A 26,318-nucleotide genomic window follows, 5' to 3' on the forward strand; every position below is an offset into this window, starting at 1 on the left:
TGTGACTGGCTGCCTGCCTTAAGACTAAGTCGCTCCCCACACAGCACCTCTGCCCGCCGGGCCACTTGACTGCCTTCTCCGCCACCACCAACAGGGTCCAGGACTCCAGGCAGATTCCTGAATTTTTTAGGCCGCTGCTAGCAGCGGCCACTATAATAATTTTTCTGGGGCATCTACATGCCTGCCTAATGTTTCTGGCTGCACTGCGGGCGGCTGCAACAACAAAACAAAAGGCATGTACATGTGCCCATCCCCCTTCGTGATCATTTCCTTGCTGCGGTGAAGGGGCTTGAGTATCACAATGAAGCAATGACCGCCGGCTATATGAGTGTCTCGGGGGTTGGCACACCAAAGATAATAAGGTCGTTGCTTCATTGTGGTCAGACCAAATTTGATCAGCTGGACAGTCACTGTTCTGTCATTCAGCTACATCAGCCGGGTGACCATATGGGCTGTAAAGCCACCATCATGTGCACTCTCGCCATGGTGCGCACCAGTCCAGCACGGCCGTCACTACACAATCAGCTGTTTGCGGTGCGTTACACAGTGAGTTTGGTCTGTCAGTGTGAAGCAGTACACTAATTACACTACCTGATTGATGTATACACATACAAGATGTTTTAAAGCACTTTAGGCCTGCAATTTAGCATTCAATGTGATTTCTGCCCTTAAAGAGACACTGAAGCGAAAAAAAAATGATGATATTATGATTTGTATGTGTAGTACAGCTAAGAAAAAAAAACATTAAGATCAGATACATCAGTCTAATTGTTTCCAGTACAGGAAGAGTTGAGAAACTCCAGTTGTTATCTCTATGCAAAAAAGCTATTAAGCTCTCCGACTAACTTAGTCGTGGAGAGGGCTGTTATCTGACTTTTATTATCTCAACTGTAATTGAACTGTTTACTTTTCTTCTGCTAGAGGAGAGTTCATTACTTGACAGACTGCTCTGAAAGACTCATTTTGAATGCTGAGTGTTGTGTAATCTGCACATATTATAGAGTGATGCAATGTTAGAAAAAACACTATATACCTGAAAATAAAAATATGAGAATATTTTCTTTGCTGCTAATCTTCTAGTAATTATTCATAGTACACAACCAATTCATTATATCATATATTTTTTTTCGCTTCAGTGTCTCTTTAAAACACTGCTTTGCGTCAAATTCAGATTTTTCCCCCAGGACTTTTGGCATGTATCCCACTCCGCCATGCCCCCCTCCAGGTGTTAGACCCCTTGAAACATCTTTTCCATCACTTTTCTGGCCAGCATAAGTGTTTCTAGCTTTCCAAGTTCGCCTCCCCATTGAAGTTTATTGCGGTTCGCGAAAGTTTGCGCGAACCAAACCTTTCGCGGAAGTTTGCGAACCAAAAATCGGAGGTTCGGCCCATCTCTAGTTGTAAGTACTGTGTACCGGAAATACACGTTGTCATGACAATGCCACCTCTTAGCAGGCAATGACCACCCTTAACGGCTGCAGCGGCGGGAGCCGAAACAGACAGTGAGTGACAGATTACCATTTAATGTAACTTTTTGCTTTTACGTGGTGGTGACTGTTTTGCCAGTGAGACCCCTTAGTGGGCATTATGCATATTGGGTACATATCATGTACTCTTATGCTAACTATGTAATATTAGCATATGATCGCTGAATTTTAGTGATGTTTACATATTATGATTAGGGGGGTGTCTCCCTTATTCCATGGGTGTGCCTGTCTGTCTCTGAATGTATTTAATATGTGGTGCATGTATTATTCAAATGTATGTCTGCACTTTTCGGAAGAAGGGGACCTCATGTGGCCCCTAAACAATTGTCATGTATAGTGTTTGACACCTCATGGAAAAATAGACTACGCTTTGCTCATTGAGAAGCTGGTGTACGAACCAATCCTTAGGACATTCAGTATAGGTAGATAGATAAAGGTACCTTCAGTATAGGAAGCTAGATAAAGGTGCCTTTAGTATGGGTAGTTAAGTAAAGGTGTCTTCAGTATAGGAAGCCAAATATAGCTCGCCCCCCGCACAACCAGCGGCTTACCTGATCCATCCATTCCAGCAAGAAGCGCAGACTTCTCTCTTTTTCCTCCTTTCTGTTCCCCTAGTGCTTGGCTTCTGCTGATGATGCGATCAGCATCATCAACAGAAGCTGGTCACTAGGGTAACAGTGAGGGAGGAGAGAGGTCTACAATCCACTCTGGAATGTATGGATTAGGTATGCTGCTGCTTGTATATCTATGCGGGGGAGAGGGAGCACAGGATGATGAGGCAAGTGGAGGAGGGAAGGGGAAGTGGTGAATGCGCAGGGATGCAGCGTCGGGATTCATCGACTTTCTAATCTTTCACAGAATTCGAGGGATTCGTGGATTAGACAGATTTATCCTCCAACCCCTAATGAGTACCAATTTATATCAATACAGATTGCAATTTAGAAGTTGTGTTGGATGCACATAAAAATAACATTTATGATTTTATCCACAGCTCTTGTATGACTGGACCTAGAAGCTGGACAGTAGGGGTGCCCCAGGTCATCTCAGTGTATTGGTTTCCTTACGAAGAATGTGATGTAAATAACTTCACGATATCATTACTTAGTTATCCAGATAAAAATATAACATATGTCTCGAAACAATTCCTAGCAATTAAAGCTGGGCTCTACGAGGAAAAGTTCACTCTGATGGTAAGTAGCTCTGTACTGGGTGCTTGCATTATAACATGCTAAAGTAACAGTTCCATAACATGCTTACATCCATATATACAGTAGATAGATAGATAGATAGATCATTACCTCTAGTCACTGTAGAGGGGTGGAAGAGCCGAGGGGTGTGGCAGAAGAGGGAGGAGATTAAATTCTTCTAAATCAAACCATCCTGGGTGTGGCTGAATCAGAAAGAGCCCTGCCACAGAAGTCATCCCCATCCCCTCCAAACACCAGTTACAAATCAAAGCCCCTCCCCCTCTAGTTCCTGTGACTCTACGGACAACTGCTATACCCACAGCAGCCCCCCACTACCTCCTGTAACTTTGCCTGTGGGCAACTGCTATCCCTGCATGTCCCAACTGTCCTGATTCCATTGGGACTGTCACAGGTTGGGAGGTATGTCCCACTGTCCCGTGGCAGATCTGTGTGTGTCCCGGTTTGGCTATTTGAATTTATTATTGGTTTCCATGCAGCTGCAGTCTCTGGTTTCTATCCTGATGAGCCAATCATTGCAGGTACATGTGTGGGCAAGCCCCTGCTCTCAGCCAATCAGTGGCCAGTAAAGTTTGTAATCAGTTCTGCTCGGATACCACTTTTCACTATCTGGATCTAATTAGGATCCGGATACCCCTCTATCCGATCCGGGTCGGATATCCGAGTTCAAAATTTTCCGATCCGAATCAGATATCCGACCGCAATATCCAGCGGATTCGGATATCTGGATAGAAAACCGGAAGTGGCCTGTAACGATTGGTGTTAGCAAGAACAAAGTTTCTGATTATCAGGTGATCTGCAGTATCACCTATAATACAGATATATACCTGATTATATGATGATCTGTAGAATCACCAATAATACAGATATATAGATACTGATGTGTTAGCTAAGCAATGCTAATATACCACTAAGAAGTGACGTAACCTAATCACACTTTAATGCACTAAGTGTAGTGATTGGTGTAACAGTAGTACTGCACTACCTCACCAGAGGAGCTGGTGGGCACTCCCCGTACTGTACCTCTCACCAGAGACAGGGGGTCCCTGGTGAGAGTAGAATGGTCAGACAGATCAGATCGGCAACAGACAGACAGGTCAGGTACAGAATCGACAGACAGAGACAGGACGGGTATCAGGCAAAGTTGTCAACAAGGTCAGATGGGCAGACGTACAAAATCAGGAGACAGAGACAGAACGGTAATCAGGCTAGGTTTAGCAACAGGATCAGATAGTCAAAGGTACAGAATCACTGAGAGTAAGATTGGTAAGAACTAGCCAGAGTCATACACAGATAATAACAGTATTTAACAATTTTAAGCTATCAAGTCGATTCTAACTTTAGTGTGAATTCCCAGCTCCTGCTGGTTCTAACACACTAGGGAACTGACTAAGGTCTGAGCGCTAACACAAAGTATTCACGACAGCAGACAACTTGCAAGTGAAGCCGAGAGGCTTAAGAAGCAGAAGAGACCCCCGAAGCACGCCCACCAGCCTCGGCCAATCAGGAGCGGCGAGCGTGCCCTCTGACGTCAGCCGACCAGCCGGTCAGCTGATGCGCCTCCTCCTGGCATAAAGATTCTAATGGTGAGCGCGCGCACGCGCTAATGTACCCCTGAGCACAGCAGAGACACGTGTCCTCGGCGTACTAGATGCCTGGGACGCGGAAAAATCAGCAGGCAGAGACCCAGCAATGACCGTAGTGGACCACACCGTCCACCGCAGCCGACATGCGATTACTCCCCACACCCCTCCTCGGCGTGCTAGACGCCTGAGGTGCAGGGAGACTGACAGGCAGAGAACCAGAAGCAGCTGCGGTGGTACTGCTATCCACCGCAGCTGACATGTCACTATTCATTACATGGCCTTTAAATTGCTTCAAAAATATTTTTAGGGTATATGAGGCATGTAGCATCATTATTTTGTAAAGGGAAACACTACTTATTGATGATGTGTGGACTTAAAATCCCCCCCCCCCCAAAAAAAAAAACAAAATGGATGTCAATTAACTTCAGGACTAGGTTCCAGGAAGCAGTCGTACTGAGGCAGTTGGGGCCCCCCGACAACTTGGACAGCACAGACACCTCCAAAAAAATTACACAGCTATTGTGTTCAGAGAATCGCTATTGCACCTAGTGTTGGTACCACGGCACAGGTAAAACATTAAAAAAGGAGAGGTTCCAGGAAGCGGTCGTACTGCCGCAGTTGGGGCCTCCCCACAACTTGGACAGCACAGACACCTCCCAAAAAATTACACAGCTATTGTGTTCAGAGAATCGCTATGGCACCTAGTGTTGGTACCACGGCTGTAAAAAAAATTTGAACCTGGCTTAATGAAGATGGAGTCAGGAGGTTGTGGTGGTAAAGGGTGGTGAAGCAGGCATAGTGATTCCCACTCAGCCACTTCATTTCCCCCTCTTGCCAACAACAGGGGCCAGGAACTCACCAACCGCCCAAGCCTGGTTCATTTTAAAAAAACTCAGTCTGTCCACAGACTGGGTGGACAGACGAGCGCTTCTCGGTGACCATGCCACCGGCCACGCTGAAGCACCTTTCTGACGCTCGAAGGCGGGCAGGACAGCACTTCCAGGGCGTACTGCGCCAGCTCTCTCCAGATATCCAGGTGCTTGACCCAGTACTCCAAGGGATTCACAGGGGTGTCGGTGTCAAGCCCGCTGTAGGACCTCATGTAGTCGGCCACCATCCGGGTCAGGTGCTGGTTCTGGCTTTGAGAGCCGGATGCTGCTGCAGGCACCTCCTCTGTAGGCAGCGGTACTGGCGTGGCGTATAGCGCCTTTGTCAGAGACAGCATGTTTGTTGGGCGCCTGCTGCTGCTGGATGCAGGCAGCCAGGCACCAGCTGCTGTGCTGGCTGGACTGTGAAAGCAGGAGGGGGGAGGGAGTCTGGGGGAAGGCTTCCTCCAAGCGCTGAACCAGAATCCGCTGCAAGTCCCTCATTCGGCGCACAGGGCCTTCTCCTACAGGCAGGAACTGAGCCAGCTTCCCCTTCAGCCATGGGTCCAGCATCAGGGTGATCCAGATGTCCTCCCGAGCACGCATCTGCTTCACACTTGGGTCTTTGCGCAGGCACTGCAGCATGTGCGCTGCCATGGGGAACAGGGACACTATCTCTGCTGACCCATCATCTTCAGCACCGCTGACAGTGCTGTCCTCCTCCTCTGATTCCTGAGCCTCATCCTGCTCTCTCTACCCCGCACCACTGCAGCTGCACTCCGCTGTGCCCCCTCTTCTTCAAGGTCAGGGACCTCCAACTCCTCCAAGTCCTCAAACTCCTCCTCCTGCCGCACAGAGGTGGACTGCAAAGGTTGCTGCTGCTCCTGCTGGATCAAGGCTTCCTCTCCCACTTCCAGCAGAGCATCGAGGGCCTTTTTCAGCATGCACACCATGGTCACCCACTCACACAGCAACACATGGTCCCAGCTGACCATGTTGGTGGCCTCCAGGAAGAGTGCCAGCAACAAGCACACCAGGTGCATTGTTCCCCACTCAGCAGAGCGGATGATGTCCGGGAGGTGGGTGGTGCCGGTCCCGGACAAGTTGGCCTCCATGGTGGCTTTGGCCAGGTAGAGGTTGACGACCCGCCTCTGTTCAACCAGACGTTCCAACATTGCCAGGGTGGAATTCCAGCGTGTTGGAACGTCTATGATGAGCTGGTGCTCGTGGGAGGTTCAGCTCCAGCTTCCAGGGATGCTGTGGCACCACCCGAGCGGTGAAAATGACCCACGGTTTTCCTTGCCACTCCCAAAAGAGTGTTTATCCCCTGACAGGTGCGCAGGAATTTCTGCACCACCAGGTTCAGGACGTGGGCCAGACAGGGGATGTGGGTGAGGTTTCCCCAGTGGATGGCGGCAACCAGGTTTGCCCCATTGTCGGCCACCACACCTCTCCGACTCTGAGGCCTCTGGGGGTCAGCCAACTCCTCTCCTGCTCGGAGCTTGGCCAGGACATGGTCTGTCGTAAGCTTGTTCTTCCCCAGGGTGACCATCTGCAGCAACGCTTGGCAGTGGCGGGCCTTCACACTGCTGGTGAGGCGGGGGTGTTTGGCGGCGGGTTTGCTGGAGGATGGAACCGGATCAGAGCTGGAACCTGCTGCACTTCCCCTGACCGGGTGGCACCACCCACTGGGGTGATGATGCTGCTGTCCCCTCCTCACCCCCTTCCACCAAACTGACCCAGTGCGCCGTGAAAGAGAGGTACCGACCTGTCCCAAACCAGCTTGACCATGAGTCCATAGTCACATGGACGTGCGCACCCACCGCATGATCCAGCCCACACACCACGTTGGCCTTCACAAAGCGGTGCAGTGCTGGGATGGTCGTGCTTGCGAAGTAGTGCCGGCTGGGTATTGGCCAATCCGGCGCTGCGCACTGCAGGAGCACACGCATCTGGCTCCCCTCCTGCAGAAACGAGTACGGGAGGAGCTGGGAGGACTTGGACCGTGTAAGCAAGCCGTTCAGCTGGTGTATGCGATAGCTGCCGAGAGGCTGAGCCCTGACCATGAACGACTCACTCAGGGTCAGTTGGTGGTGGCGTTTTGGGCTTGCACGGGAAGCCAAGGAGGGAGCAGAGGAGACCACTGAGGAGGACTGGCTGCCTGAACAGGCCTCATTGTCGGCAGGAGTGGCAAACGGGGTTATAGTGCTCTGACCACTGCAAAGGCCAGTGCCAGCTTCCTTCAGCCTCTTGAATTCCGAATGCTCAGGTTTGTGCTTATTGGCCAGATGGTTTATGAAGCTGGAGGTGCCATAAGTGGAAGGATTAGACCCTCTGCTCATCTTCACATGGCACACATTACAAGTTACAGGGCAGATGAAAAAACTGCCATATTGAGGATTGCAGTTTGCCCTTACTACGCTCAAAATGGGATGCTGCTGCTGATTTTCTCCCAGTGGTGGTTGGGGCCTGGGGTTGAGTGGTGCAGCTGGTGGTAGTAGTGCCACTGGCAGATGGAGCAGCAGGCTGTGGGTCACGCATTCCATGCCCACTGCTGCTCCTGCCAATCCCTGCAATGCTGATCCTGCGTGCCAGAACCACTGAATCCTCCTTCTTAGAGTCAGAGATGACATCCCCCTCCGGTCGCTGGTAGTCCGGGTCCTTCACCTCATCATCAAGATCAAACTCCCCCTCCTCGAACAACTGCTAGGATGATGAGCCCACCTCAAACTCCTCTTCTGCTGACACATCATGGACGGACTTCCCCCCAATAACCACCGTCACCATCTCAGACTCTTCCACAAAGCCCATTTTGCACAGAATGTTTTTTCTAGGGCTGGTGGTGGCCGCACTGGCCTGCTCGTCGTCATCCACCATCAGCTGCATCACAGGCGCAGCATCTTTCTCCTCCAATTTTGCACCACTGACCATGCTTGAAAATGGCCGCAACACGCTGCTGCGTCGCTGCAGCGTGACTCCCCCTAACAGCTGGACAGCCAGTGGGTAGCGGCGAAATGGAGACTGATGTGGCAGAACTGCTGATGGAGGCCGCAATGTTGCTCCCTCTCCTCTTGGCCTTGCTGCCCCTCTCCCGACTGCCAGTGCCAGACATAGTACTAGATACAGTGGGTTGCAAAAGTATTCTGCCCCCTTGAAGTTTTCCACTTTTTGTCACATTACTGCCACTTTTTGTCACATTACTGCGTGAAAGACCAATACAAAGTGGTGTACATGTGAGAAGTGGATCGAAAATCATACATCATTCCAAACATTTTTTACAAATAAATAACGGCAGTAGAGTACTTAGACATGTCACATCAAACTCAAAGTGACAGGTGCCTCGCCCCTTTTTCACACCCTTTCCCCGCCCCTTTTTCACGCCCTTTCCCCGCCCCTTTTTCACACCCTTTCCCCGCCCCTTTTTCACACCCTTCCCCACCCCTTTTTCACACCCTTTCCCCGCCCCTTTTTCACACCCTTCCCCCGCCCCTTTTTCACACCCTTTCCCCGCCCCTTTGTCACACTCTTGCCCCAGCCCACACAGTGAAACACCGCCCCCACCATATATTAAGCATGACTGACAGGCAAAGCACAAGCAGGCAAATGCCTTCTACCAAAGAAATTTTGAGAAAGCATTAAAAGGTTTATGTGTTTATTGAATATAAGACTTAATAGTAATTGTGGTCATAGCATACAATTGTAAAATATAATTTTAAACACTTTTTCACACCCTTTCCCCACCCCTTTTTCACACTCTTGCCCCGCCCCTCTTTCACACTATTGTCCCACCCCCAATGACTAATGACCCCTTTACAGAGATCTCCACCTCCATGTTACCCCAAAACGTGTTATTTGACATTATTTGATCTGTAGTTTTATTATGTTCGTATTAACACCTTAGCACCCCCACCTTGGATACAAGATCTTTCAAGCTGTCAAAATTAATAACCTGTGCGTTAGCCACATTGAGCGTTATACCCTTAACTTTCAAGACCGTTTTCCCAGTATTTAATTTGTAGCCGTAGGTCTTGGGGCCCGCAGAGACAAACTCTGTAATGTATGTATCATCATCCACTTCGCTAGTCAATTCCCCAAGAAAATCACCCAACGGAGGGTTCCACTCACCCTCTTTACTTACAAAAATGACAGAGTCTGTGTCGTGGTAAAGAACACGTTCTTGCAGTCTGTCCAGTAATTGATACAGTTCCAATCTGGCATAAGCTGTGGTAAAACAGGCTATAAAGATGTTAGTGTTTTTGTTGGCGGTATAGCGGTCTTTGGTATATTTCCAATTGGCCACAGCTGTCTCATCAGTGATAAAATTTACCTCAGACAGCTCATGGCACGGTAAAAATGCCAGCTTGAAAAGTTCATCAGGATCTGAAACGATGCTGGTGCGCGGCAGGTTTGACCTTTGACCGAATTTACCCCACAAAGAATTCAGGAAAAGTTTGGATATCTGTCTTTTAGCGGGGTTCACCGCTATTTCATCAGCTCGTAGGCAAACACCCTCTTTTTCATAAAACGAGTCAATGTATTGCTTTTTGTCAGCATCGTTTTTACACCAGCTGGGATAACCAGAAGCCTCTTGCTTATCCCTGAGGTGTAGTTTTATGTATGGGGCAAACAGCTCATCTGTGGTGTTTGGGAAGTGCCAGATCTCATAAACAGTTGCAATCCTATAACCCTTCTCTACAGCTAAAATGAGCTCTACAGTGCACCACGTACCTGTCAGGGAACGTTGTTCGTCTGTGTGGTTGCAGATGTCTGGATGGGAATTCAAAGCACAAGTGTAGCAAAGGGGGAACATGAGTTTTTTGTTGAGTTTTACAGGTAGAACTGGAAAAAATAAATCTCTAGGTGGGTACACCTTCACCTTAGCAATGCCAAAGTATTTTTTGATATAACCAAAGTTGTCAAAAATAATTTCTGGATGCCCCACAGGGTATGTTTTAGTCTTGTTGACAAAAGGGTAGAGACTGGTGAAGTCATAATAATGAATATTTTCACCATCCTGAATTTTGTGATAAAGTTTGATGGCGTTTGTTCTCCCACCATAAAGAGCATCACGGGGGTCCAGAGGAGCTGGGAACTCCATTTTAAGGAGAAAATCTTTGACCCTGTCATCTTTTTCAACCATTTCATTCCACTCATGCTCCCACATTATACGAAGTGTAAAACCACATTTCAAGAGGTAACTTTTCTTCACCAAGAATGCATTGTACAGCTGTCCGTATGTAGACTTAGTAACTTCGTTACTATCACCCTCATTATAGCACACAGGGCAACCATGATAAAAACAGCCCTGAAATTCAAAAGCGGTGTGTGTACCATCAACAAAAGCGTAACCATCCAAAAAGTACTGCCCTACCTGCTTTTCACCACCTCTTAGAGCGTGTTTTATAGAGATGCCCTCTGAATGCTGAACATACATAAGCCATTGTATAGCCGGTGTGGAATAACGTTTCTGTGTTTTATGATAGTTATCAGCAGGCAGAATGGCTATTGTGTCGGTTGGTAGAAATTTAAATCTGTACATAGCCATGCAGACAGAGGCCAACGTGATGAGTTGAAAGGGGTCAATGCATTTAGTCACTATAACGTGCTCCTTCTTACGTTGGCAATATTGTCTCACTTCTTTTCTAGTCATTTGCATAACCCGCTCTCTGTAACACTCACAAGCTTTTCTCAAAATCTCTACATCCTGTTTGCAATAAGTTTTTAACTGGTCCTGAAAATTAAACGTATCATGCTTGTGCTCTTCATACCAGGCCAAGACTTCTTTTTTCTCACCAGCCATCATGTATTCCACACCATAAAACTCTATGTCGGGCATGGGGCCTACATAGCTCTGGTTTGTTTCTGTGTTAAAAAAATGTGGAAAATGGCCTTTAGACCCTGAAAAGCCCATGGCGGCGGGCATTTTACTGAGTTTCATAGGTATGAAATTTAAAGAATCTATGAATCTCATTTTTAAACCCACCAGGGTCACACACAGCAAACGTCCCCCTTGATTCACAATACGCATTTCCAGCTTTTCTCTGATCAGTTCCTGAACAACAAAATAGGTATCATACCTACCGGCATTATGCGCTATGAAGGTATAGCCGGTAAATTTACCGCTGGTGAAAAACAGTACAAAATCGCGTGTGCAGTTTTTACCACTGAATTCCCAGGATGTTGGACCGTATAACATTGTTGCATAAATGTAATTGGGTATGTGTGTGCCGGTCTCCTGCATGCATTCAAAGTCGTAAAAAATGTACTTTTCTGTCATTTGTTTAACACTGTAGGGCTGCATATAACAAATATGACTGTCAAATCTGGAGACACAGCCCCCACAAATGCTACACTTCAGACCACTGCACTTATGCTCCTCACCATTGTTGACAAAACGGTAACAAGAGTCACAAAAAGATTTCACCCTGCAGAAAGCTGTATTATCAATCGCTAAACGTTTATGTTCTTCAAAACAAACAAATGATCGGCAAAACACACGACAACGGGGGCACCTAGGCTGTTCACCAACCACCTCTCCGCAATCTGCTCTTTGACAACTTTTGCAAAACTGTACACAACCGTGATTAAACTTGTGGGTATAGACTGAACAACATCTCTCACAAAAGTAAGTAGTACCAATAAAGGCTTTCACGTTCTTAATACCATAATAATGGTTTTCATGGTGTAAAACAAACACAGTCTTCTCTTTAGGGGTTTGGTCAGTATGATAATACTGCCACTTTCCACGGTCGTGATACAGTACTTTAATCGTGGCATCAAAATAGTTTTCAAACATTGTTATCTGACTGAACGACACCATTTGACCGTCTGGTATGCTCAAATCCTTATGGGTCTGACAAGCTTTTGCCAACAAAACATGGTCGTCTATGTCTTTACCTGCCAAAAGAGCATGCAGACTAGCTGCTAGACAAGCATTAGTGCTATAATTGTTAAAATCATAGAGCCATTGTTTCTTACGTTTAATAATCTGGCTGTATGTAATAGACTTCAAAATCCTTCTAGCACCACCACGCCTATTCTTGATTACAATGACAGCAAGTTTGAGAGAATTGCAGGCCACACATTCGGCGTTGCTTTGTAAAGCATTTGCAATGTTGTTCAGAAATGTTTCAGCATTAAACTCCTCTCTAGATTGCTTAGCTGACACAACTGGGTGAAACGCGCCCCCGCCATCGAGTCTAAGCTGAACAAAATCACCCGGTTCTATGTCAGTAACTATCTGGGACAGCAGTTCCTGAATAGCAGAATGGATAACACGTAGCGCCTCAACAAAGCTCTGTATTCTGTCAAGATTTACAAACCGAAAGTGATCAACATATTCCAAACCATTAAAATGTACTAGCTCCCGCCGGTGATGGAAAACATGGTCTAAAAATACAGGGGCAGAGCCACCCGGCCCAGAAGCAACACCCGTGTCATTGTCTGGATCTTGTGAGGAACTGTCCGCTATGGAGCTGTCGGTCTGTTCACACGTGTCATTGTCTGGACCTTGTGCGGTACTGTCTGCTATGGGCCTGTCAATCTGCTCACTACCGACACACGGTGCAGAATTACCAGGTGTATGTAGCGTTTGTGCGTTAGGCTGATGAATGTCGACAGTAACAACTTTTTGTGTTTGCCTTCGCAGTGGTCTGTCTCTTTGATTGGGGCTTGTTTGATTGTTCGGGGGCCCAGGAGGTATAACATGTTTGTTAGAAAGCCTCTTTTTTCTAGCGTGTAGAGAACGCCTGGCTGTATGTAACATCTTTATAGCCCGTTTTAAAGCTCTAGACCTTTTGTTCAGACGTGTTTTATTTGTTTTTTTCAGGAGATTGCCAGTAATACCACTACCCAACATACATAGTCATGCATTGTCACAGCTATCTTTTTCATATAATACCACATATCTCATCAATTTGTCGTGCTTTTCACGTACCTCTCTTAAAGCGGCGGCATTTGAGGGTGATGGTATGGCTGTTTGTAAAATATAACTGTTCCAAACACTACATAATAAATCATTTGCCATAGCACTCACGCGATGATTGTTACTTCCCAAATACTCCAAGTCCTCCTGCGCTTGTCGCCCCCATAGGGCATAGGTTATAAGTTGCGGGAGCTGTGTTGGTGCGCTTGTATTTCCTGTTGCATTTGGTGAAGATCTTTCCCATAGGCCTTGGGTTATAAGCGGCGGTGTGTATGTAGGGCTAAATGCACTTGTTGTAGGGGTTGGGGCTGTAGCGGCCATTTCTGAGGCATCACCGTCTATTCTTTGACGTTTGGCATCAGGTGTCGCAAAGATTCGTCTCTTTAAATTGTCTGTCTCAGCAGCTGCTGTGGGCGTGTCCTGAACGACGCAAAAAGCGGTGTTTAGTCTTTTGTTTATTGGCCCACCCCCATATTTGAGATGCGGTGGGTTAGTTGTGTTTTCACAAATCGGTGATAGCGGCGTTGTCCTTATCGGTCCATTATTCCTCTGTTGCGTAGTTGGCTCTCTCATGACAGTTGATGTTGTGGGTTGATTGACCATTGATGGGGGCGTCTGTCTGAAGGCGGACAGCGACGCATTAATTCTTTTGTGGTTCTCTTTTAATTTTTTTGCTACAAGTAAAAATAAACAAAATATAAGAATTAATTACGCCGCCAATTGCCCAACCAGACACAATGCATTAAAGCTTTTAGATCTCATAAAAAGAATCACATTACATATTTCAGCTTAGATAAAACATACACTTACGTGCATTAGGAGCGGCGCCGCCAGTTTTCTTCCCCTGCCCTCTTCCTTTTGGACATGAATTCGGTTTACTACGTCTTTTTTCTGCGCATGATTTCGGTAACCCACTTTTTCCTTCTGCAAGTGCAAATTAACAAAATATAAAGCTCTATAGACAACACATTTACTCCAAACGATATTTCACATTAAATATTACAGCCTGCATAAAATGATACTTACGTTTCTTAGTTTCTGTCACTGGTGCGACCTCTTCCTGTGTGACTGTTTGTGTCACCGATCCGTCCTCCTCCTGTGTATCTGTTAAGTCAATTAGGTCGGATTTCACCACAATCCTGCAGGATGGCGTTGTAGTGGTTGTTGTGCCCGAGGATATTACAGCTGGTTCGGCATTAGTTGTTACAACCCTAAAAGGGTCTGGAACTAAAATGAAAAAAATAATAATTAATAAAATAAATATAAATAGGTCATTATACGCAAACCATAAGGCTATTTACTGCGAGATATACATATTTAAAACACATTTAGCTATTTTAAAAAATCATAGCACGCGCTTACTGTTTATTTCTCTCTCTGGCGCATGATTGGCAGATTCATGAAAACTCTCAAGCACACTCTCTTCATCGAACACTATAGTAGAAAGAAAACAAACATTTTTTTTTTTGATAATTGTAGGTGGCTATTCGAAATTAAAAACAACACTGTACTACCAAAAACAGCATTCATATGTAAACTTACACATCTGCGAATCTGGAATGTCATCATAATAACCGTTCCATGAGCTGTCAGGAAAGTATTGCGCCATCTATAAATATAACAATGGATGCTGTAATTGTCCAACATATTATAGCAAATTACTAATATTGGGTACTACAGCCATAGAAAAAAAATACAAAAGCTTATAGAAACCTATAAGTATTCTGTACACACAAATTTTCCAACAATATCAAAAGCCAGGCTATTTATCGTTGTTATGTGCGTAGAAAAAAACACAACAACCATAAAAAACATAAAAAAAAAACAAAAAAAAAACATAAAAAAACATAAAAAATACTACATCCCTAGAAAAAAATTAACCACAAAGCATATATAGGTCTATAATTGTTTTGTGCACATATATTACCGTTTTATACGCACATATCTACCAACTACATAAAATATTGCTATAAATTATAAAGTATATACACACATATAATTATGTTGCAAAAATATTTGAAATCAATAGATATATATATTTGTGCTTGGGGGAAAAACAAAAAACAAAAAAAAAACAAAAACAAAAAAAAACATATATAGGTCTATAATTGTTTTGTGCGCGCATATTTACCAACTACATAAAAACATAGCTATAAATTATAAAGTATATTGAGGAAAAAGAAAAAAAAAACTAACCTTCTTTCCTTAGCTGTAGAAAGTTCTAAAGCACGCGTTTTGGTAGTCAGCGGTAAACGATGTCGATGGGACCTTTGGTATTCAAGGTTGCGACGGCTTTGAGTGTTTGCTCCAAGCTGTAACTTTAGCTTTCTTGGTCCGTCTTATTTATGCTAGGTCTATCATCTTATCTGAATTCGGCAGCCAATAAAAAGTGCCCTTTTATTTTGTTGCGTAAGCTACAACCCCTCTGCATGCTTTTTGCTGAGTGGTCTAGAAGACGTGCATGCTTTTTTTTGCTGAGTGATTGCTGAGTAGCCTAGAATCCACGCGGGGGTGCTTTTTGTTGCGTAATTGCTGAATGGTCAAACACACTACATAAATAAAATATGTTATATTCAAAGGGGTATTCTCTTTGCTGAATTTGTGATAACCACACAAACTGTATAGAGATATTTTATTTCTCTATTAATAATTGTATTGACTACTTTTCAGATTATTTAAAAACTTACAGTGCAAACCTACACACACACCTTTTATTAAAAATATTAAATATACCCACAGAGCATCTTAACTTTACATGTTGTATGTAATTGTGGATAAATAAATGCTATTTTATTGGCTATTAGTAATCCCATTTAATTTAAAGATTGATTCTCTATTAATAATTTCATTGACTGGCTTTCAGATCATTTAAAAACCTGCCAGGTAACCCTAAACACGCCTTTTATTTAAAATATTAAACATACCCACAGACGATCTTAGTGTTATATAATTTTGAAGAAATAAAGGCTATTCTCTATTAGTAATCACATATAATTTAAAGATTGTGCACTTTTTTTTTTTTTTTGCCCATGTGATATTTTGCTGAGTGTAATACAAGCCTTGTGCTTTCTTTTTGCTGCGTGTGGGGTATTGCACAACCTGTATATGGATAGCCTATTTTGCTGTGGATTGTGTTTTTTCACAGCGACACTCTGTGTGTGTGTTCTAATAACTTAAAACAACTCCCAACCATAAGCTCAGAGTAGATAAGAGGTGTTATCTAAAAATCCTGATCTTGCATTTTGCAATGTGTAGAGGGATGCTGATGACAGAACAAAAGACAGACCCTCAGATGTGATGAAATTACATTTTTTTTTTTATTAACCAAGTTTATTGTACATTGTCAAAATAGCATTCTGTTCATTTAAACACATTTATTGTACGTTGTCAACATAACAAACACATGATTGATTGTAGTAACAACAGTTCATTTTACTTTTTAATCTACGACCCACAAATGCTTGTACAAAAACGTCATTAGTTTTAAAATTGTCAAATTTTTTCAATAACCCTTCTAGCTTATATCCTCTGGCTAGGTGATGGAGCATATAAACGCAGTAATGCCCGCACACAGCGCTATCTGTAGACTGCAGCTGTTTATTGTTATAGGTGATACAGTCAGAATTCCTGTTTAAGAACTGTATGAAGTCCTTAGGAAAGATGATATTATCTGGCGACAGTCCATAACTGTCAAAAAAAAGTGATGTATCCTCGTTCAATAACATTATTAAAATCCAGTGCTGCCCCCGACGCGAAGAAGGATCTGTATTCACAATATACGCAGCGGGTCTCTGAACGATCTTATATGTCGGTAAAAAATCACACGGTATTACACCTCTAAAGATTCGTCTTGCGCAAGAATCGGCTTTCACAGCGTTCTCGATTTCAAAATTATTCATTATTGTTAATAATCATATAGAACTTCTCTTTTATGGTTAATTTCAATAACGTTATCGTTTAAAGAGTACACAATCATGTTCAGGGTTGTTGGGGTGGGGTCGGAAAAACGTAGTTCTGCCCTCAGGTTACCCGTTTTTACTAGAGAAAAATGCCCTGACCCCGCTTCTTGATCCGGTGTTGTGTCAAACGCGAACAGGGTGTAACCATTCATGTATTCCGACCTGTCAAACGATAGCGCGTTGTCAGCTTTTTGTTTGCCTGTGATGTGCACCAAAGACATGTATTCTCGGATGGCGGCTTCTGCCTGAAAGTTAGGCTGGAAAGGTTTTGCAGGTATCTGTTGACCGTCTAAATACAGGCAGGCATAATTTACATTATAGTGACCGAACCGCAACGGATTCCTCTGGTAACTTCCAGAAAATTCTTCATTTCCTACCAGAGCGAGTATCACGATTTTTGGTATATTGCCGAGAAATAGATTTTCATGGTTGGAAATTCGTGTCCCGGCCGGTATGCTGTATACTTTGAGACACGCCCGGTCAATGGCGTACTTTGCGTTAGCGGTTAACAGCGCCTGGCTGTGACCGATCCTCACGGCTGGTGAGACTTGAACCCTTTTAATATATAACGACGCTGTTTGTATCTGCACTTTAAACGCCTCAGCTTCGGCACTCATAAGGCAAAAAGAGTCTTTATTCCTGGTGAGTTTAATCTTCAGGTCTAATCCATTCAGGACCAGCTTTGGCTGATTAAAGACATCGGCGTAAATTGGACCCACTAGTTCGACGCTTCTGGACCGTGTTGTAAATTGCGCTCTTTTGATGAAGCCTGCATTGTTACCGTCCAACGCACGGTCATCAAAATGTCCCGCTGTATCCTTATAGAATAAACCGGCTGTAAACTGTGTCGCCAAAGTCTGTGCGTTATAGTTTAGAAGTGTTTCTATATAGGCTCTGTAGGTATACAGATTATCGCTTGTAGATATTAATCGATCGCCGAGTGATATATCTAGCTGACTGAAAAGACTGGCTATAGGGTAATTAACCAATGCTACACGAGCGCCATCTTGCAGGAGCGTGTTGTCCGCTTTAAGTATTCGGCAGGTGATATGTAGCAAGGTATTATTTAAGTCGTAATAATATTCGCCGCTTCCGGATATAAAGAATTCCAAGGGGGTGCCGTCAGCTATTGCGGCGATAGGTTGTATTTCTACATAAATAGATTTTTCAATACTTGTTTGTGTCGGTGGTATTTGAAAGATATCCAATTCTGATTTGGCATACTCGGTCGAGCAGTCGTGCACGAAAGCCATGTCGCCGGTTAAAAGATGTCGCCTGGTGAACGAGCTGGTGATTTCTGTCTTCTGCGCTTCTTGCGACCATTGGTTTTATTGAGAAAAGGTGGAAGAACTATGCTGTCAATATGTCTTTTTCGTTTACGTTGTTTTTTGCGTATATACACAACACCTGACCCGTCCTGGTCTTGTTTTGGCCTGTTTATTCTATCCAACACCGCCGTTGACACTGTTGCGACAGCGTCTTTGGCGATATTTCTGGCTGCGGTTTTCACATGCGGCTTTACAAGTTCAATGCCTTTTCTAAACAGAGGAACAACCCTACGGAATAACCCTCTGAATAGACCTGCTAGGCCCGAACCATGCATAAATTCCTCTCCCTGGAAACCTTCCAATCCATAGCCCGCTTGCGCCAGGTAATATCGCGTGTAGATATTCGGGTCTCCATACAACTTCTGCGACAACATTTCAATTCGCTGTTACGCGCCGTTGTCTGAAATGAAGTCTCACAACGGATTTTCCGTACTTAAACCTAACAGGTTTCCCTTGATCGGTTTGAATTGAAATGGTTACTGAATCGAAGTGGTGCTTGCAGAGCGGTATATAGTCGGGTCTGCTGTATCTTTGTGTGCTTATCCCACCACCTTTCCCGCTGATTTCAACGGTCCTTAGTAATTGAACGTAGGCATCCCCTACTAGCTGATGTTCTATTATATCTGTGTACACAAAGAGTGTATAAAATCCTGCTCTGATATCAGGGTAGAATATTTTGGTGTTTTGGGGTGTTTGGCTCGGCTCTGGTGGGTAGTAAGGATGGTGCCCAGCTTTTAGAAGTTTCAGTTGATCAGGTGTTGGTACAGGTAAACCTAATATATGCCCCAATTTTTTACCCGGTATGAAAAAGTGTGTGGTTGAATTATACAGGCTAACAGTTCTTTCCGCTTCATCATAGGTCAATTTAATCTGGTCCAGGGGTAGCTTTGCTTTTTCGAGTCTATGATTAACTCCTTTGATAAGATCGTCGATAGTGTGATAATACCCGGCTCTAACATAATAATCTCTTAACGGTTCTCCACGTTTCCCGGCGTGAAAAATACCCTCGGGCACTTCAAAGGTATACCATGAATGCGGATACTGTATTTCGGTGATTGCTACTTCCCACGCGCCACGAAGGTCCACAGATTTAGCCAATTTAGTTGTATAGGTTGAGATGGTATTCTCTGGGTAAATTTTTGATGAGGCATTGCACGGTAGTGTAATAAAAAAGGAATCCGTCTGCATATTTTATATTTCGGTCAGCTGGTTTTCCGGAATCCACTCGTTGAATTTTTCAGGGTATCCGAGCCACTTAACTAGGTACAAATTTTTACCCTTCACTCGTTTTTTTCTTATAATTTTTTCTATCCGATAAATTCTGTTTTTATGAAGCGGCACTTTTTGTAGCTCATCATCATAGAACGATCCCTCAATGACTTCCCCAGCCAGATCTCTCAACTTATAAAGAGGCCTGAGACCTCTGGTGTTGATAGCTTGTATTGTAAAGATCTCTTCCGTGTAGCTTTGCTCATAACCTTTTGTAAATATACTTTTATAACAGGAAATTCTCACGTGGTCACCAACTGCAAGCGCCGGCTTAATCTTTTTAACACACGTATAATCTTGGTACAGATTTTTCCAGATTAACAAAGAATTGTTTTTTGTAACGGACGCCGGCTTGCATCGTATAGAGGAGTGGTATGTGTTATTATAACTTGTCTGAGATAGCGCCACAGCTTGGTTTTCAAAGTGCGATTAAAACGTTCTACGATGGCTGCCTTGACTGTGTTTGTTGTAAAAAAAATGTTTTATTCCACGCTCTGCACAAAGCTTTTTCATAGGTTTATTCATGAATTCTCGACCTCTGTCGGTTTCTAGTTTTCTGGGTATTCGATCGCTAGTGCGAAATATGTACTCAAAAGCCTTAGCCACAGTTCCCCCAGCTTTATTGCGCAGCCCAACACACCAAGCATATTTAGATAAAACATCTATGACCGATAAAATATATTTCACACCGTCGTTGTAACTTGAAAAATCTATCATAGACACCAGGTCCGCCTGCCATTGGGCGTCTATATCTGAGACAACAATTTTATTTCTTTTAATCTTCTTCTTAGCAGGCTTGTATAAAGTATATGTGTCTTGTCTATTAAGCCAGTTTTTGACAGCTTTCCTGCTCAATCCATACTTCCGAACAACTCTATGCAGGCTGTCGACACCGCCATAAGAACCGGCGGCTTTTAAATTATAATAATGCTTTCTCAAAATTTCTTTGGTAGAAGGCATTTGCCTGCTTGTGCTTTGCCTGTCAGTCATGCTTAATATATGGTGGGGCGGTGTTTCACTGTGTGGGCTGGGGCAAGAGTGTGACAAAGGGGCGGGGAAAGGGTGTGAAAAAGGGGCGGGGGAGGGGTGTGAAAAAAGAGGCGGGGAAAGGGTGTGAAAAAGGGGCGGGGAAAGGGCGTGAAAAAGGGGCGGGGAAAGGGCGTGAAAAAGGGGCGGGGAAATGGTGTGAAAAAGGGGCGGGGCACCTGTCACTTTGAGTTTGATGTGACATGTCTAAGTACTCTACTAACGGCAAAGTGGGGTGTGCATAATTATTCGGCCCCCTGAGTCAATACTTTGTAGAATCACCTTTTGCTGCAATTACAGCTGCCAGTCTTTTAGGGTATGTCTCTACCAGCTTTGTACATCTAGAGACTGAAATCCTTGCCCATTCTTCTTTGCAAAACAGCTCCAGCTCAGTCAGATTAGATGGACAGCGTTTGTGAATAGCAGTTTTCAGATCTTGCCACAGATTCTCGATTGGATTTAGATCTGGACTTTGACTGGGCCATTCTAACATATGGATATGTTTTGTTTTAAACCATTCCATTGTTGCCCTGGCTTTATGTTTAGGGTCATTATCCTGCTGGAAGGTGAACCTCCGCCCCAGTCTCAAGTCTTTTGCAGTCTCCAAGAGGTTTTCTTTCAAGTTTGCCCTGTATTTGGCTCCATCCAACTTCCCATCAACTCTGACCAGCTTCCCTGTCCCTGCTGAAGAGATGCACCCCCCGAGCATGATGCTGCCACCACCATATTTGACAGTGGGGATGGTGTGTTCAGAGTGATGTGCAGTGTTAGTTTTCCGCCACACATAGCGTTTTGCATTTTGGCCAAAAAGTTCCATTTTGGTCTCATCAGACCGTCCGTGGGTGCGGGGGGGGGGGGGGGGGGCGGCCGCCGAGCCGGATGGGTAGCGGGCAGGTCGGGGGTATTGGGCCTAGCGGTGGGGAGGATGGTTGGACCCCCCCTCCCTCACCTGGGTCCCCCGTTCTGCGCTCCCCTCCAGCTGTAATTAGGAAGCAGCCGTTGCCCGATCGTAAGAGGCACGGGCGGGAAGGACTCACCTTTTCCGCGTTCCAGCGAGCGCTCCACTGACGTCACTTCCTGCATCTCCGCCCACTGTATTGTAAGTGGACGGCGATGCAGGAAGTGACGTCAGTGGAGCGCACGCTGGAACGCGGTAAAGGTGAGTCCTCCCCGCCCGTGCCTCTTATGATCGGGCAGCGGCAGCTTCCTGATTACAGCTGGAGGGGAGCGCAGATCGGGGGACCCAGGCGAGGGAGGGGGGGGGTCCGGCCCCCCTCCCCACCGCTAGGCCCAATACCCCCGACCTGCCCGCTACCCCTCCGGCTCGGCGGCCCCCCACGGGCAATTTTCTCAGGTGGCAAAAAGTCTAGGGCCGGCCCTGCGAATACTTTTGCAACCCACTGTATGTGATGTCACAGATGATGTGTGGGGTACTTGTACTTTATTAGCGGCGGGCTTGGACTGTGAATCAGCATGGAGTGACAGACAGCAGAGTACAACAAGACACACTGACACTGCTCACTCAGTCAGCAGCACAGCAGCTGCAGCACTGCAATACTCTGTAGTAGCAGCTAACACAGTACTACTCTCACTCTCTAACAACTAATAGCACTGCACTACTACACAGTACAACACAGTAATCCTACCTACCTAAACTGTGTAACTACTAAAATATTCCCTATAGTTGCGCTCAGTCCCTTGATCCTTACATCCAGATTCCAGGGGCCAATCAAATATTGCACCTTAATGAACAGAAGATATATATAGTGTAATATGTTCTGACAAAAGAGATTAGCACCCTTTTAGTGACAGTCACACTCTGGGAGCAGTGTATATGTATAAATCAAGGTAAGATGCCCGACACCACCTATATCAAGCACTCCCCCCCTAGTTATCCCTGCTCACCAGCAGCAAAACACAGCAGGTATCACATCCAATTCACCACACTGCTAAATGCTCAATGTTGCCGTCATCAAGGTTAATATGCTTTGGACATAATCTAGGGCTCAAACAAGAAGGATCATGTGTAAAACCGTATTATTTAATACAACCTTTAAAAACAGTAATGCCCGTACATGAGAAAACAAGTAAACAGCATAAATATCACCATCTCTGGATCAGGAAGATAGCAGCGTCCCGCATCCCCTCTCCGTATGCTCCTCTTGGTGTGTAGGCCTTGGCTCCGCCCTACCGGTTTCGTCATACAATGACTCATCAGGGGCTAAAGGTCATATCCCACACCAAGCTTATAAGGCCCTCCACGCCGCCCTATCCACGCCCCGCATCAGCGAGCGCAATGATCTACAGCGGCGTTCTTCACTCCGTCATCCCCGGCCCTCCCATTCTCGCGATGGATACCTAAGCGTACGTTATTGCGTACGACGCATGAAAGCCGCTGCGTGCCACCATGCGTTCCATACGCACTTCCCCTGTGGGATGGGATCATTGAATCACCGGGTGGGTCAATATTTGGACTTTTATTTACAGCCACTTGTCAAAAAATTACCAAGGGTATTAAAGGATACCAAACATACAATACAAATATTGGAGGAAGTGAAAGTTGATGATAATACAATTTTGGCAACAGCGGATGTCGCCTCCTTATACACTAATTTGCCCCATGCTGAAAGCTTGGATGTGGTGAGATCCTATTTGGAGGATGATGGAACTCTACCCCAGAGTCAAATAGAATTTATTGTGCAATTACTAAAGTACAATCTTGAGCATAATTACTTCTGGTACAAAAACATGTACTTTAGGCAGAGGTATGGATGTGCGATGGGGGCATCGTATGCGCCATCCTTGGCTAATCTATATATGGCCAAATGGGAAGAGGTGGCTATAACAAAAGGAGGGGAGAACATCACCCTATGGAAACGGTTCATTGATGACCTATTGATATTTTGGACGGGTGAACTGGGACCCTTTGAGGAGTACATAGGGGTTGTAAATAATCTGGTTCCAAATATTAAATTAACGGTAGAAATGAGCCCAGAAAGCATTCACTTCCTAGATCTGGAGCTTCGAAAGGAAGGAAATGATGTAATTACCCGATGTTTTTTCAAACAAACAGACAGAAACGGGTATATCCCTGTAACGAGCTGCCATCACCCAACCTGGATAAGAGGAATACCAAAAGGCCAAATGATGAGAGTGAGGCGGAATTGTACTAACATACAGGATTACCAAAGACAAACAGATGTAATTAAGTATAGGTTCATGGAAAAGGGGTATCGTGGAGAGGGACTGGACAAAGTTATACAGGAAGTCCAAAATATGGAGAGAAAAGACCTCCTAAAAACTAGGAGTGGAGGGGACAAACAAGGCGAATTTCAGTTGGCATTTATATCAAGTTACTCGAAACAATATAAAAAAGTTGAGCGTATTATAAAAAAGAACTGGAAAATACTGATCAGTGACCCGGTGATCAGTAGAATTTTACCTCCAAGCCCTAAGTTTATCTATAGAAGAGCCCCTAATTTGAGGGATGCTCTGGTCCCAAGTTGTGTCAACCCTCCAGAATCTAAAAAGAGGAATCATTGGCAAAGTGATGGATTCTTTCCCTGCAGAGATTGTAGAGGCTGCGAGTTTGGACTTGCAGTTAAAACTAAGGAATTCCAATCTAAGGCAAATGGGATGACGTTTAAAATAAGGGACTTTATAACATGCCAGAGTAATCATGTGGTATATTTGATGTGGTGCGAATGTGGATACCAATATGTGGGGCGAACCACACGCACACTTAAGAAAAGAATAAATGAACATATATATAAAATCTCGAAAGGCCATGATAATCACAGTGTATCCTCACATTTCAAATTAAGTCATCAGTGCAATCCAGCAAAAATGAAATTTTGTGGGATTGAAAAATTGAACCCCAATTGGAGGGGGAGTCACAAATTGCGTGAAATAAGTAAGGCAGAAACAAGATGGATATATAACTTGCAAACATTGAAACCTGACGGTTTAAATATAGATATTGACATCAATTGCTTTTTGAATAATGATTAACAGTATTGTATAGGGGGGTAGTTAGGATATGGTATGCACTTTATGAAGCTAATTGGCTATGAGCCATCTTTTGGGAATGGGGAATTGGTGGATGATCTATGCACTAAAGTTGCACAGGGAGGGGAAGAAAAAGGGGGGGGGTGGAAATATAAAGTAGAGAGTGGTTTGCAGACAATGGGTCTATGCACAAAAACTTTGCACAGGGGGGAAGATATGTTATGAAGTAGACATTGTGTCTGCATCAGGGATGTCACAATTTTAGTAGTCTAATATATGTTCACATTTATATAAGTGTATATGGGACACTGTAATATGATACAAAGGTATTAGAGTTAAGATTGATTATTAATGCTTATTATGAGTGTTTGATTATGGGATTGTTTATTATGGAAATGTTGCACGTAAAATTTATACTAATAAATATGTTATTGAAATGTTTGGGGGAAGAAATAATTACTGTATAATTGTGACCTAAAGCATATAGGGCTGCAGGAGTGATCTATGTTGTGATAGATTAGTTGATATGTGATTGGGGTGGCTACAGTGGGAGGGGGAGGGTTGTGGTGTTTTTATTTTCCATAGGTTGTAACGCCATCAGGCTGTATAGGAGAAGATATGGCGTGCGGAACTGTTTGTGTGGAGGTGTCTGTGTCCGGACGGACGCAGACGTGTCCGCACAGGGGAAGTGCGTATGGAACGCATGGTGGCACGCAGCGGCTTTCATGCGTCGTACGCAATAACGTACGCTTAGGTATCCATCGCGAGAATGGGAGGGCCGGGGATGACGGAGTGAAGAACGCCGCTGTAGATCATTGCGCTCGCTGATGCGGGGCGTGGATAGGGCGGCGTGGAGGGCCTTATAAGCTTGGTGTGGGATATGACCTTTAGCCCCTGATGAGTCATTGTATGACGAAACCGGTAGGGCGGAGCCAAGGCCTACACACCAAGAGGAGCATACGGAGAGGGGATGCGGGACGCTGCTATCTTCCTGATCCAGAGATGGTGATAATTATGCTGTTTACTTGTTTTCTCATGTACGGGCATTACTGTTTTTAAAGGTTGTATTAAATAATACGGTTTTACACATGATCCTTCTTGTTTGAGCCCTAGATTATGTCCAAAGCATATTAACCTTGATGACGGCAACATTGAGCATTTAGCAGTGTGGTGAATTGGATGTGATACCTGCTGTGTTTTGCTGCTGGTGAGCAGGGATAACTAGGGGGGGAGTGCTTGATATAGGTGGTGTCGGGCATCTTACCTTGATTTATACATATACACTGCTCCCAGAGTGTGACTGTCACTAAAAGGGTGCTAATCTCTTTTGTCAGAACATATTACACTATATATATCTTCTGTTCATTAAGGTGCAATATTTGATTGGCCCCTGGAATCTGGATGTAAGGATCAAGGGACTGAGCGCAACTATAGGGAATATTGAAGTATATGGACGTGGTTGTCTAAATAGTGCGCACCACCTGAGACTTGAACTATTGGATTGTGTAACAGCTTTTTGTCTGAAGGGATTGTGAAGCGCAGCCTAAGGGTACTGGTATTTATTTTATGTGTAACTACTAAGGCTAATAGCAGGCCAGCCAGCAGCAAGAGGCCTGGACTGTGTGCACACACAGTGGCAGCACACAGACAAAGACACAGG

At 44.7% G+C, this 26,318-nt stretch overlaps 1 protein-coding gene across 3 annotated transcripts in view; it reads left to right on the plus strand.

The window, feature by feature from the left end:
* Positions 1-26,318, plus strand: part of LOC137527945 (uncharacterized) — a 270,389-nt gene that overhangs the window by 92,635 nt on the left and 151,436 nt on the right. For all 3 annotated transcript variants that reach the window (XM_068249064.1, XM_068249062.1, XM_068249063.1), the window contains exon 6: positions 2,479-2,677. In XM_068249064.1, the coding sequence (XP_068105165.1) occupies positions 2,479-2,677 (199 nt within the window). The remainder of the gene's footprint in view (positions 1-2,478; positions 2,678-26,318) is intronic.

This window comes from Hyperolius riggenbachi, chromosome 8 (genome assembly GCF_040937935.1).
Source record: "Hyperolius riggenbachi isolate aHypRig1 chromosome 8, aHypRig1.pri, whole genome shotgun sequence".
NCBI lineage: Eukaryota > Metazoa > Chordata > Amphibia > Anura > Hyperoliidae > Hyperolius > Hyperolius riggenbachi.